Source organism: Vicia villosa, linkage group LG3 (assembly GCF_029867415.1).
Source record: "Vicia villosa cultivar HV-30 ecotype Madison, WI linkage group LG3, Vvil1.0, whole genome shotgun sequence".
NCBI classification, from domain to species: domain Eukaryota; kingdom Viridiplantae; phylum Streptophyta; class Magnoliopsida; order Fabales; family Fabaceae; genus Vicia; species Vicia villosa.
The window spans coordinates 21,160,427-21,174,947 of NC_081182.1; the positions used below are offsets into that span (position 1 = coordinate 21,160,427).

The 14,521-nt window shown below is 29.0% G+C and overlaps 1 protein-coding gene across 1 annotated transcript; it reads right to left on the reverse strand.

Annotated features, from left to right (window-relative positions):
• Positions 1-5,466: 5,466 nt before the first annotated feature.
• LOC131655097 (probable 2-oxoglutarate-dependent dioxygenase AOP1) lies at positions 5,467-6,683 on the reverse strand. The gene is made up of 3 exons (XM_058924999.1): positions 6,310-6,683; positions 5,876-6,206; positions 5,467-5,758 (listed from the first exon to the last, which is right to left on the reverse strand). The coding sequence occupies exons 1-3, from the start codon at positions 6,681-6,683 to the stop codon at positions 5,513-5,515; spliced, it is 951 nt and encodes a 316-aa protein (XP_058780982.1). The 3' UTR covers positions 5,467-5,512.
• Between the last annotated feature and the right edge of the window lie 7,838 nt (positions 6,684-14,521).

The following is a 14,521-nucleotide window of genomic DNA, read 5'->3' on the forward strand; positions in this document are numbered from 1 at the left end:
TCTTTACATATATGCCACCCACCCGCAATTCCTTCACATATAGGTACTATAAACCAGTGTTTTTCATGTTCTAAACCATCTTACATTTTAGCCTTAGGCTTTGGTTTGAAAATATATCAACACACATCATATTGGTAAGTGATGTTAGCAAGTATGGCTATAGGTTAAGACCAAGCAACGATTGTAGGCATAAATTCATCAAGGAAGGTAAATTATGTCATATAAGAGTCCGATATTTTAGCTTTGACAAAACATTAAATTTTAAGTATATTTGGATAATTAGGTTTGACTTGTCTATTAAGATAAACACCTTGGGTATACTTGATGCGAGAGTTATATCTTTATTATAGTATAGTATATGGAGGAAGTTGACAACAATGTAACCTTCATAAGATGATTTCGAATATATCGAAGTGAATGCATGGAGACTTCCCGTACAACAGAGGATTACAATCACAAGCATGTGTTGTGTCTTGGGTTGTCTAGGTCGAGATAGTACATGAATATAGATCTTAATTCGATACTCCAATTGGTGGATATGGTGTTATCCTATAATCAAGTCAAGTTCTTGAATACTAGATTGTCGATCATAGGTGTGTTGAGAAATTATCTGAAATGATTGTTAATTATCATGGTTATAACATATAGTATCTCACCGATAATAGTATCTCACCCACACTCTTTTATTATTTTTACCTCTTTTTTCCAACCATTTATGAACTCATCTCAAAATTGTGATGCTTCACTTAACAATTCATCTAGACCCTCTTACACATGATGGTGACCTTAAGTCATGAAGTTTCTTAAATAAGGACTTAACCAATACTTATGATTCTAGAATGGCTCGTTACACCTTAGAATCTAGATATGCCCCCTAACACTCGAACATTGTTTTGCATAACCTTAGCAAATATTCTTCCTTTGAATCAAACTAGTTTTACACCTATGTCTTTGTTTTAAAAAGTATAATGATTTTGTTTTATAAAATATACTTATAATTATAAAACTAATAAAAAAAATATGAAATGAAGCTCTTAATATCGAAAAACCGAAAAATAGAATGCGAATAGAGAACTAGATTTTTTCAAAAATAAAATCATTTTAGCAAACAAATTATATTTAAGGGTTAATACTACTTTATCCCCCTGTCATATAGGCGAGATTCGGTTTACCCCCCTTTAAAAAAAAAATTTATTGGACAAACCTTGCAAAATAAAGATTCCATCAAATTTGACCCTGATCAATTTTTTTGGTGAAGATTCTAAGAATCTTGCCTACGTGGCATTTTTGGGAGTGCTGACTGTACAGCACATAAGCAATGTGGCACAGTCAGCACTGCCACGTGGAATTTAATTTTTTTTTTAAAAAAAAATTTATTAATTTTTTTAAAATTTTTTTAAAATTTTTTTTGTTGATTTTTAAAAAAAAAAAAAATTAATTTATTATTTTTTTTACGTTTTTAAATTTTTTTTCCAATTTTTTTTTTTTATTATTTTAAATTTATTTTTATTATATATAAATTCGCAGGTATTTTTAAACTCGCAGGTAAATCCACAAGTATTTTTAAAGGTAAATCCCCAGGTATTGTCAAATTTGTAGGTAAATTCGCAGGTATTGTCAAATTCGTAGGTAAATCCGCAGGTAAATTCGCAGGTAAATCCGCAGGTATTGTCAAATCCGTAGGTGAATCCGCAGGTATTGTCAAATCTATGGGTATTGTCGAATCCGTAGGTGAATCCGCAGGTACTCTCAAATATTTTTTAAAAACGTAAAAAAAAAAATTAATTTTTTAAAAAAAATATATTATTTTTTTTTTAAAAAAAAATTAAATTTTTTTTAAAAAATAAAAAAAAAATTCAATAAAAAAATTTTAAAAAAATTTTTAAAAAAAAATAAAAAATTAAATTCCACGTGGCAGTGCTGAGTGTGCCACATTGCTTATGTGTTGTACAGTCAGCACTCCCAAAAATGCCACGTAGGCAAGATTCTAAGAATCTTGGTAAAAAAAATTGATCAGGGTCAAATTTGATGGAATCTTTATTTTGCAAGGTTTGTCCAATAAATTTTTTTTTTAGAGGGGGGTAAACCGAATCTCGCTTATATGGCAGGGGGTAAAGTAATATTAACCCTATATTTAATTTTAGAAAAGGAAATAAATTATAATGATAAAAAAACAACAAATTAAAAGTTATTCAGATAAACATGGACCTTTAGATTAAAAAGATGAAAATAAAATTTGGTGTCAAATTAAATTTTTTTTATCTCAACATATTTAGACTAATTTATAAATTTTGGCAAAAAATCTTTAAATTTTTTCTAAGTTTATACTTTTCTGCATGCAATAATTTTAAAAAAAACTATATTACATCTATATCTCTTAAAGATTTTTTTTAATAATCAAATTTTAAAAAAAATACAAAACAAACTCATATTTCAAAAAAAATTATTTCAATAACCATGTTTGGGGTGTTTTACACGTAGGCGCCATCTCACATGGCGTCTCCAATTTTTTTTTAAATTTTTTCAATTATTTACGAAATATTTTAATGTTTGGTCTGCAGATAACTGAAAATTTTATAAAAAAAATAGGAGATGTCATATGGAATGACGCCTACGTGTAAAACACCCCAAACATTATTGGGATAAATTTTTTGAAATATAAGTTTATTTTGTATTTCTTTTTAAAGTTAGTTATTAAAAAAAAATCTTCTCTATATCTTTAGATTCAGTTGAGATATTAGTTTTTGGTGCAAATAGATAAACATGAACCTTTAGTTTTAAAAAATAAAGATAAAATTTAGTGTCAAAAGAAAACTTTTTTTTTTATGTGAACAGAGCCTGACTCATTTATAAATTTTGGCAAAAAAACTTTTATGTAAACCTTTTCCTTTTCTTACAATAATTTAAACCTTTCTGCGTGCAAAAATTTTAAAACTACTAGATTATATCTATATCTTTTACTTTTCTTTTTTATTTAAGAGAAAAGGGATGATGCACGGATAGTGTAAAATATTTTTACACTGTCAACCAATCACCACCCATGTATCCAATTAAATTAATTTTTTATTTAAAAGAAACTTAATGACATGGCACATTTATGATTTTCTATTGGATGACAGTGTAAAATTATTTTACACTGTCAGTGCACTATCTTTTAACTCTTTATTTAAAGTGTTTTGCTAATAATTTTATGATTTAATTTAACCAAATTATTAAATTTCAGTAGTATATATTGTTGAATAGTATATATTATTGAATAGAATATAAGTGTGGAATGGGCTTTATATGGGAAGATGTTTGAATAGACTTTTTTCTAAATGATTTTCAAAATATTTTTCTTTAAAGTAAAAGTTTTGTAAAAAAAATGTGGCCGCGGAATTTTACAAAAGATTATGTTTGGTTTAATTTCAAGGTTTAATCAAAATATCAGAAAATGTAATGAATGTGAGAAATGAAGATGCTAAACAAGCAACACATCAATTAACTGAATTTGATTTTCACACGATGATTAAATTGAATCTTATTAATTATTAATTGAACAATTAACCTAACAATAAGAGTATTAGTTAATACTGATAAAATCTACCTTACACACATAAATCGCCATAAGCAGATAAAAACCTAGCCACATGCGATTCTTGAAAAACGATAAAACCTAAGATCTTACAAGTATAAATTTGAGTACCGCAACAATGAGATTTTTGATTCAAGGTTGAAAATTATTGGTTATCTCAAGAATCTTACACTACTCCTAAACATATCCAAACAACACTTGATGAAGTTTTTCTATAGACTTGACTTGAGAAAGAAGGTGCGTGAAAAAGAACACTCATGTTTTTTTTCTAGATTTGTGAAAATATGAATTCTTACAAGAACTTTGTGTTGAGAGAATGACAAAAATGATATATATATATATATATATATATATATATATATATATATATATATATATATATATATATATATGCTAGAGATAAGCCACTAAATAGGTGAAAAATTAAGCAGTTGAGCCGAGTTAGATCCTTTAATTATGCTTTGAATGAGATGAAAAAGTGGCTTGAATCAAGATGATAAATTTTGAGTTAAGCTTATTTGATCCAGATCATGATTTGAATCACGTGATTCGAATCAAGCAACTACATAATTCAAATCATACAAGTAGAAGGAATTTTCAAAATAAGTCATTTAGTCGTGATATATATCAATCATGGTTATGATTCACATCAAGGTATCTTTGATTTGAATAAGATAAAACCTAATTTGAATCACACTCACAACCACGAATTTTCGTATATCCCTTTTATTCTTGATTTGAATCAACTAAAGTTGTGATCCGATTAAGCCTTAAAAAACACTGTGTTCTATGACTTCTAACTTGTGATTCGAGGCATATATATTTGAGTTTAACTGATTTGTTTATAATAAAAAAATATTGTAATTAATTCAACCTAGATGAGTGAAAGGGATAACACAAGGTAGAATACTACAAAATAGCTAATAAAAATAAAATAACGATAAATCGGTCCATTCAAAGTTACAACTGATGATAATTCAAAAACTATAAAAAAATACGATAAAAGATCAAAATACACAAATAAAATTACATTACACTATTACCAACGGAGTAATTTCATATTATCATATATAATATATATATATATAGGGGGCCGAATTTCGATATGGATATTGCATTCTTACTTTGGTATTTATTTAAACTATTTACTTATAATTTTTTATTTTACATAATTGAAAAAAATTGAATTTTCCATGCTATATATAAAGAAAATACTAATTTTTGGTGTAACTATAATTCTTTTTTTCCTGTTTTAACATTTATTTAAGTTATTTTATTTAAAAGATTTTATTTTTACCCATTAAAATAAAGGGGATACCAACTTAATTTTTTGTGTGACTATTTACTTTCAATTTTATTCTTTATTTAAAGAATTTTCTTTATATTTATGTCATTCTTCAACCAACTTTTGGTGTGATTTCTTTCTTTCCAATTTATCATTCATTAAAACTATTTTATTTATGAGTTCATTTTATTTTTGTCAACTAAAAAATTGAATTTACTATATTTTACATTAATTTAAAATATACAAGAGACCGAAAAAAATAAAGACATAATAATATTCAAATTTAAAAACGGTTTTTAGAATTTTAATCGATACAGATATTACGATACTGATTGTAATTGTCGCAAAATGAATTAACCATAATTTTTTTTTAAATAAAAAATTAGTGATAATAATATTAATATCAATATTAACCGTTTTATCCCGGTTATTTTTGTCCTTTTTTTAAAAACTATGATAATACTCGTTTCAACACTAATATAATATAAATAGGATAAGAGGGCTTAGGATTTAGGAACATAAATAATTTTGAATAATATGAAAATAAGAAAACAACACATTTTATTTTATTAATCCTCATTTATTGTAAAAGTAAGAGTCCAAATAGTTTGCATCAATATAGAGGATTATTGCTTGCATCAAATAGTGAGCCATTAAAGTCCAGCAAATGCTTTGAGTTCTCCCTCTTTAGTGCCATATATCTTAAGAAAATCCATAAACTCTTGAAAAGGGAATGACTTGTAAAGGGAAGGGTGATCTTCTTCATCAATCAACTCAGAGGGTGCCTTAACGATGGTCTCTTTCTTTGGCACTGAAAAAAGAATAAATACAAATCTCTCTTTGTTTCCTCTTAACACCACTCTATGCATTGGTGCTTTGAATCTCCCATTGCTCCATGCCTATATACCATCAACAAAACCATGTGATAATTGAAATAATTAAAATTAGAGATATAATTAAAATTAAAATAAATGCAAAAAAACTTCATATTTTATTTATAAATAATTATAGATTACCTGCAACATGTCACCAACAATTACAATAAAACCATTTGGAGGAAATTTTACATCAGCCCAATTGCCCGATTTTTGTAATACCTGCAGACCTGGAACTTCATCCTCGCATAAAAAGGTTATGGTACCTTTGTCTGTGTGAGGCACACAAGTAATAGCAAAACCTTCATTTTCTTCGGGAAGTTGATACTTTGTCATTCGTGAATTAGCATTGCTATTCAACTCTTCAACTTCTAAAATGTATTTTTCAGGAAGGCCAAAGCCCTCCACAGCCATTTTAAGAATAAGCGAGTTAAGTTCTCGTGCTTTTGAGGAAAAAGAAATAAGTGCCTCGCTGCATATACATATTCGATTATTTTTCATCAATTACAAACTATTAAAATATTTTATAAAAATTGCTACAATAGATTAATATAATAGAAAAATAAAATAATTACCTGAAAGATGGATTTCCTTCTGACCACATGAGATTAGTGAATTTTTTAGTTGTATCTGACTGAAAAGCATCATCAATACTAAAACTGTGACTATGGGGAAGGCCAGGAAGTTTGTTGTAGCCTCTAAAATTCCCTGTGCCAGTGTACTTCAGCTTTGTCTCCTCGGGTAGGTCAAACAAAGATTTCATACCCGTAAACATTTCTTTACGTAATTCATGTGGTATTTCATCACATCTTAAGAGAAAAGCACCGTGACTTTCAAATGCTTCTCTCACTTTCTTACTCATTTCTTTCCATCCATGACTTCCTTCTTCTAGTGTCACTCCAGTACTCTTACGAAAATCTAAAATTGGAATTCCACACTCAATATCCATTTCTCTTTCTTCTTCTTTTTTTTTTTTAACTATATTTTATTACGTGGATTGTATTTTTCTCTACTAATGTTCAATTATATAGATAGTGATAATATATAAAATACTATTAAAGTAAACCTAAATTTAATTGGCCAATTGCATTATTATTATTATTTTATACATTATTTAGATAAGTAAAGATTATAATTATAATCATTATTAATAATATTATTATTATATACTATAATTATTATCACCTATTAAAATTATTCTCCTTTTTTTTTTCTTTCAAATTCAAATGGTTCATTGACTCTTCTTTCAAGGACAACATTAAAAATATAAACTTTCCATTTAAACATGCCTATTGGTCAAAAAAAATATATCAATATTTTGTTTTTTAAGATATTTTTAAACAATTTTTTTTAAAAATATATGATGTACATTGAACTGATCAAGTGTACTACATTGAATTTAATCTATTATTATATACAATCCAATTATCTTTAAAGGAAACCAAGTGATGTACATGGAACCCAATTATTTTGATCAAGTGTACTACATTGAATTTAATTTAGGGTTAAATGCATTATGCATTATACCCTCTGCTATTAGGACGAAATTTGGAAGTATTATCTTTTTATTCCCCCTTATAAAATAAAGATTTTATTTCCAGAACCCCTATCATTTGTTTGGCTGACTGAGCATGGAGAATTTTGTAAATGGCTTCCTACGTGGCGTCCACGTGGCTTGTTATTTTAATATAGAAATATAATAAGAAAACAGCAACTAAATTTTTTGTTAGATCCAGGCGAGATTTGGTTTTCCAAGTATTTTCTTTTTATTCCCCCTTATAAAATAAAGATTCTGTTTCCAGAACCCGCTATCATTTGTTTGGCTGACTGGACATAGAGAATTTTGTAAACGGCTTCCTACGTGGCTTGTTATTTTAATATAGAAATATAATAAGAAAACACCAACTAAAATTTTTGTAATATTCAGGTATCCTTTATTTGGCTGACTGTACATGGAGAATTTTGTAAATGGCTTCCTACGTGGCGTCCATGTGGCTTGTTATTTTAATATAGAAATATAATAAGAAAACATCAACTAATTTTTTTGTAATATCCAGGTATCTAGGGCTGTTCATGGTTCGGCTCTGTTAAAAAACTGAACCGAACCGAACCATTGTATAATGGAATCCGAACCGTACCGAACCGTTTCAATTTGTTAAGAACCAAACTGAACCAAAAGTTTTGGTTTGGCATAACGGTTCGGAATTCTGAACCGTACCAAATTATTAGAAGACAATTTTTCCAAACCGAACTATTTACTAAAAGAACCAGACCGTTATACTTAGTTTTGATTTTTTTTTAATAAAAAATCTATTTAAATTTATTTTTAGCATTTTTTTATAAATTTTTTAATATACTATTTTACATCATTTTTAACTTAATTCTTTTTATCTACATAAATAATCAAAATCCAAATTAATTCAAAATTGCAAAACTCATTCAAAAAATCACAAATTAATAAAATATTATTTTATAATATTTAGGGTTGTTTGGATAAACAGCTTATAGCACAAGTGCTTATAAAAATAAGCACTTATGAATAAATTTGTATAAGTCATTTTTATAGCAAAAAAATGAAATAAATTTAAATGGTTTTTATATCTGTTATAAGTTGTTCTCATAAGCTATCTCGAAGAACTTATAAAAATAAGCTAAAAAAACTTATAAGAAATGTGATAAGTTGTTTTGATAAAGTCTCCCAAAGAGTGTCAAAAAACTTATATTAGTTGATAAGCTCGAAGAAGTCAATCCTAGTATCTAATTACAACTTTCACACAAAAGTCAATCGAATTATTTCTTAAACCAAAAGCAACTAAAATTAAACTAGGGTGTTCTTAAACTCTTTTAACTTGCAAAGTCCTCATCATCATCAAGATTAACCGACGTCGAAGATGTTATCTCTACAAAACAAAATCAAAAATTAGCAACAATCATATAAATTAAGATGACAAACAAGTTAGATATCAACATAACCATAACCAATATATCTTTCAAAATTAGCACTTATATGTATCAGGATTTGAGAATAAACAACAAATATCAATCGTATTCGAACTTCAAACTAAATCAAAGTTCAAAGTTCTAAGTCAATGTTATTTGAGTCACTTTTATATCCAAGTGAAATTCAAGTTCATATTACTAACATGAAACTTACTTACCATATATTTATTCTCTATTAATACTTGACTTACATATCCTAATAAATCACTCCCTAGATTCTATTTTCAACTAAACATACCTTTGCTTCGACAGATTAATTAAAATAACAACCGAAGTTAGATTTGAGTAAATGAAAATTTATTAGAAAGCAGTGTTTATATTTAGAAAATGATTTTTGTTTTAGGACTCATTCATCCAATTGGTTCAATTAAAATAAGGAGTGTGAATAAGCACGGAAATAGGATAAGCAATTTTATTGGAATTACAACTAACATTACTTCCAGTGGAATTTGAAACTTCCAGTGGTTAATATCTATAAAATTCAGTCTAGTTTCTTAAAATATAAGTATCAATAAATTCTAAATTTCAAGTAAAGAGTTATCTTTAAATTACTAAATATTTTACAAACACAATTCAGGTATCAATCCTCAACTTGCAATCAGCATATCTTATTCTATATTCAGGTATCAAACAGAAACTCTTTTTTATGTATTAGTACAGTAAATATATCATGCTAGCCAATTTTTTTGTAAATAAAGACTTCTATAATATAATCTACTACTTAGTAGTCATTTTCTCTGACATAATTGATTTAAATTAGAGAACATCTCTTAAACAAGTGCACATTGTGTTAAAATAAAAAGAGTAGTGATAATTATAAATATAAAAAAAAGGTTAGAAAATTGATTTATCTTGCTCTAATTGATGGATTTCATCAAGGTCCTCCTCAAAAAATAAGGAGATGGATTTTCCTTTCAACCCATCTTGCGTGCAAACAAGCGCTTCCACCATTTTAGGTGTTAGACAAGTGCGATAATCACTAACAACCCTTCTGTCAGTGCTGAAAGCTGACTCTGAAGCTACAGTAGAGGCGGGAATAGCCAATACTTCTCGAGCTATGCTTGCCAAAACAGGATATCGAGTTAAGTTGGCTTTCCACCATCCCAAGATGTCAAACTCAGCTCCTTTATTGTATGGTACCCGTGCTTCTTGTAGATATGATTCAATTTCAGTCTTAAGATCATACTTATGCCCAGTTTCTTGACTATAGTGACAAAAAATATTATCATCATCATTCTCATTTGGTGGTGTATATAGTTGGCTAGATTGAGAGTCATCAACACCTCGATATTGAGCATAAAGTTCTGAAAGAGAAGACTTCAATTTTTTATTTAGATCATCATCTTTTCCAGTGTGAGCATATAAAAGAGTAATATAAAACTCCGCAATAGACAATTTCACCCTTGGATCAAGAACAACAGCAATCAACAGTAAGATGTTTATTACGTCAGGATTTCCCCAATACTTGTTGAATTTGCGTTTCATCTTCTCTGCCGTGTTTTTTATGTGCTCATTGTCACTCTCTAAATGCTTATTGATCCCTTTTCCAATGGAGAACACCTCTGCCATATATGAAGCACTAGTGACATATAATGATCCAGACAAACGATTTGTAGATTTGTAAAACATCTCAAGCAAGGGAAGCACTGATGCAACATATGCCCAATCCTCTTTCTTAACTCCCCCATTTGTTTTGTCCATTTCTTCGCGGAATGTCTTATCTCGTGCATAGAGCAAATCAAAAGCTTTTTGATACTGTAAGGCTGCCTTTAACATTGAATAAGTTGAATTCCATCTCGTTTCAACATCAAGGATAACAACACCTTTGTATGCAACTTTTTCCTGTACTGCATATTCCATAAATTCAACTAGTCTGCTAGGAGAAGATTTGACATATTTAACCGCATGACGAATTTTTTTTATGCAACTTTTATCCTCCTTCATTCCTGATTTTACAATTAAATTCAATATATGCGTACAACAACGCATGTGAACAAATTCCCCGTTCAAAACAAGATTACTTCAAGACCCCATCCTTATGCTAAGATACTTAATCATAGTGGTGTTTTCCGAAGCATTGTCAAACGTTATGGTCAAGATTTGACTCAACCCCCAACTTCTTAAGTAATCATAAATATATTTCCCAATCATGTGACCCGAGTGCCCCGTGATTTGACAAAAGTTGATGATTTTCTTATGCATCTTCCACTCATTATCCACAAAATGCACGGTCAAACTCATGTAACTTAAGTTTTAAGTTGAAGTCCAAGTGTCAGTGGTCAAATAAACTCTTCCACAATTTGTTTAAAAAAATTCAATTTCTCCTTTTCTTCAAGGTAAAGCGCCCAAATATCACGCCTCAATGTAGACCGTTATGGGATATAAAATTGAGGCTGCAAGGTGATCAATAGCTTTCTAAACACTTCATTCTCCACAAAACGAAATGAAAGCTCAGCACACACAAATGTTTTCACAAGTAGCGCTCGACATTCCTCTTGATCAAATTTAGAATAGCTTGGCGAACAAAGTATTTTTCCCATCTGAAGAGGTTTTTCTCCTTTTGTTTGGTTGGGTTGCTTGGGTTTGATCATGATCATAAGCAGTGCATCTACCTAGATGAGTCCGTATACCACTTGTTCCATTACTATACTTAATTAAGACTCCACAATATTGACATCTAGCCTTTTTCTCATCACCTTCCACCATGGTGAAGTGGCTCCACATATCAGACCGTAATCCGTAATTGACGCTTTTTTTCTTTGAGATGTGGTGGCAATATAGCTTTATCATGAGGGTTAGCTGAAGTTGTAAGACTTGTATGCTCTAGATTCTCTGTCATCTATTTAATAAAAAAAGCAATAGCAAAATTAGAACGACAACCCGAAAGAGCATTTATAGTGGTAGTTCTGTGCAGTAAAATGAAACCTCTATGGTTTTCTTTACTTCCTTTTTTCTACCTTCTGTACAGTTAAAAGTGGTACAAACATTTTCCATATAAAATCATTTTCCATAGAAACAGAGCTCACCACTGACTTACCGATATCACCTTTGGCAAACATATGATATAAAGTATAAACTTAATCCAAAACTGTAAACAGGAGAAATAGAACAGCCTTTTAGTCTTAATCTGATCACTAAAAATTGGCTAGGAATTTACACACTCTGAAACATATGATATATATATATATAAGAGAAATAATATCTACTTAGAGACTCAAAATTAGTTTACTATAGTTGAAAAACAAAACAATATTAAAACTATTTCATTATCATAAAGACCTACACCTTAAACCATTATATAAGATTCAACACAACCCATGGTTATTATCAAAGTTAGTTCTTAGTAAAGTCCTATTTAGTTCTGTACTCTCAAGAAACAAACAACATAAAGAAACAACATAATACATCAAAGACAAGAAAAGTTACACAATGCATTAACTCAATTTAATTTAGTCACTAATATAATCTAATTATAATACATGAAAATTTAAGTCAATTTTAAGTTTATGTACCATATTTCACGTTATGAATTATAAAACAAATTTGCATCCGACATTAGTACTACATGTTAGTAATTGTCATTAAATATAACTTTCTGTTTGACAGAAATACAATTCTGATATGATAGCTCCCCACACTCTCCATTACTCCTTTATAACCGAATAAATTTACACACTTTGACACACTTTGCTTAATTACATTTGTTATATTAGTAACCTATGTCTCACTTGGAAGTGCTCAAGATAACTCTTTTAAACAAGCTATCACCTTGCTTAAACTATCTTAATGTGACTAAAAACCCACCTGATAGTTGTTGTGAACCATTAAAATCTTTGATTAAATCTGATGCAGCATGCTTATGTAGCTTGGCAAGTAACAAAGGTACAAGACAAGCTGAGGAAGATGTGGCTATTTGTTTTAATTGGCACAACAGAAGCAAATCGTTTTAACCATTCATACGGTTTCTTCCAAATTTACAAGCTGACAACATCCAAACACTACTCAGTGCCATTTTAACCAACCAACAAACATGTTTAGAACCAACCAACAAACATGTTTAGATGGTCTAAAAGACATTTCTTCCACTACTCAGACAACACTAATTATATTGCTTATTAACATACAAAATCTCATAGAATGTACATATAAAATCTCATAGAATGTATGTTATAGTAATATACAAAAACGTGGCTTGTTATTTTTAATATGGAAATATAATAACAACACACCACCAACTAAAACTTTTGTAATATCTAGGATTCAAATCTGGTTTCAGTAGATTGTGAGGCGAGAATGCTACCAACTGAGCTACATATTTGAATTGATTATAATTACTTCAAACTCAATTAATATAAAAATCTTTTACGCTTCAAGGTTGCAAATATGTTTTCTAGTTGCACCAAATTCAATGTCATGCCAGAAACACATTTCTTCTCTTCCGACATGAGGCGACATGCAATTGGATTACCAACTAACTTTTCACACAAATCATGGCTATGTAAACCACATGTCACATTAAATCTCCATTTTTTATTTGTCAACCGATAACCACGCAACTTAAAGGGGCACTCACATTTTCTTATACTAGTTTATCTCGTTTGAAATTCTGGAGGAGACTATATTTCCCACTTCTTTCTCATGTCAATGTAACAAATGTCCCTCTTATATCTGAATCATTATTGAACCTTTTGATTACAACAGTAAACCTCAATTTGGATGCCTCTATATGAATCCTTAGAAGTATGTGATCACGAAATCAAACTCTTGTTCATTTTTAAACTAATTGCTAATATCTATCTCATTCACAACTACTCATGAGGCATCCAGAGACACATTTGGTTTGGGAAAAACATCAGGATGTACCATTTCTAATGAAAACAAAAACATAAAATGCTCGAAAACATCTAAAACTGAAAAATCAGAGTGACGACTTTTAAAATGCATCTCCGAGTGAGTTCATAAAGAATTCAAATATACATTTCCGAATATGACGTAACTTTTGTCAACGACATAACATGATTAATGTGAGCGGTGAGGTTTAAATAAATGAACTTTACCTTACATTTCCACCTATTTTGCTCTTTCTTAATTTTGATGAAACATAAAAAAGAAGTTTCGAAGTAAAAATCTTGATTGAGATTATTAGAAGGATTTTTTAAAAGGAACTTATGAGAGAAAAAATGGATATGAGATATGATCATGCAGGTGGTTGGCTTTAGCAGTAACATATTTAATTTTTGTGGAAATTCATCTCCTGAATAATCTAACATCTCCGTATAACTTGATACTATGCAACGAAGATGTATCTCCAAAAAAATGGTTAGCCTGTAGAGTAAAATTTGGTGCATATGAAAATTTATTTCCAAAATTGAGGGACAATTTTTAAATTTTCATAAAATTCTTTTCCACCTCATATGCTAGGCTGAAAAAATCTCTTATTATGTAACTTTTTTTTCTTTTGGGCTTAGGCCCTCTTTACTAAAAAAAATATATTTTTCTTTTTCTTTTAGGCTTAGGTTCTCTTTATTATTAAAAAAAAGAAATTACTAGAACACCTCGTGAAAATACAAAAATACTTCCTAAATTCTCAGTGGCGGATCTTGCTCCAAAGAATAAGGGGGGCAGCAATTTTTTTTAAAAATTCATAACAATTATATATAATTTTACTTTTTTTTAGAGACTTATTCTTTACATAAAAAACATTAAATTTCTCATATTCAATTACTGTATCACTTCTAAAATAAAATACACAAAAGAATTATTATCAAATAAGAGTAAGAGTTTAAT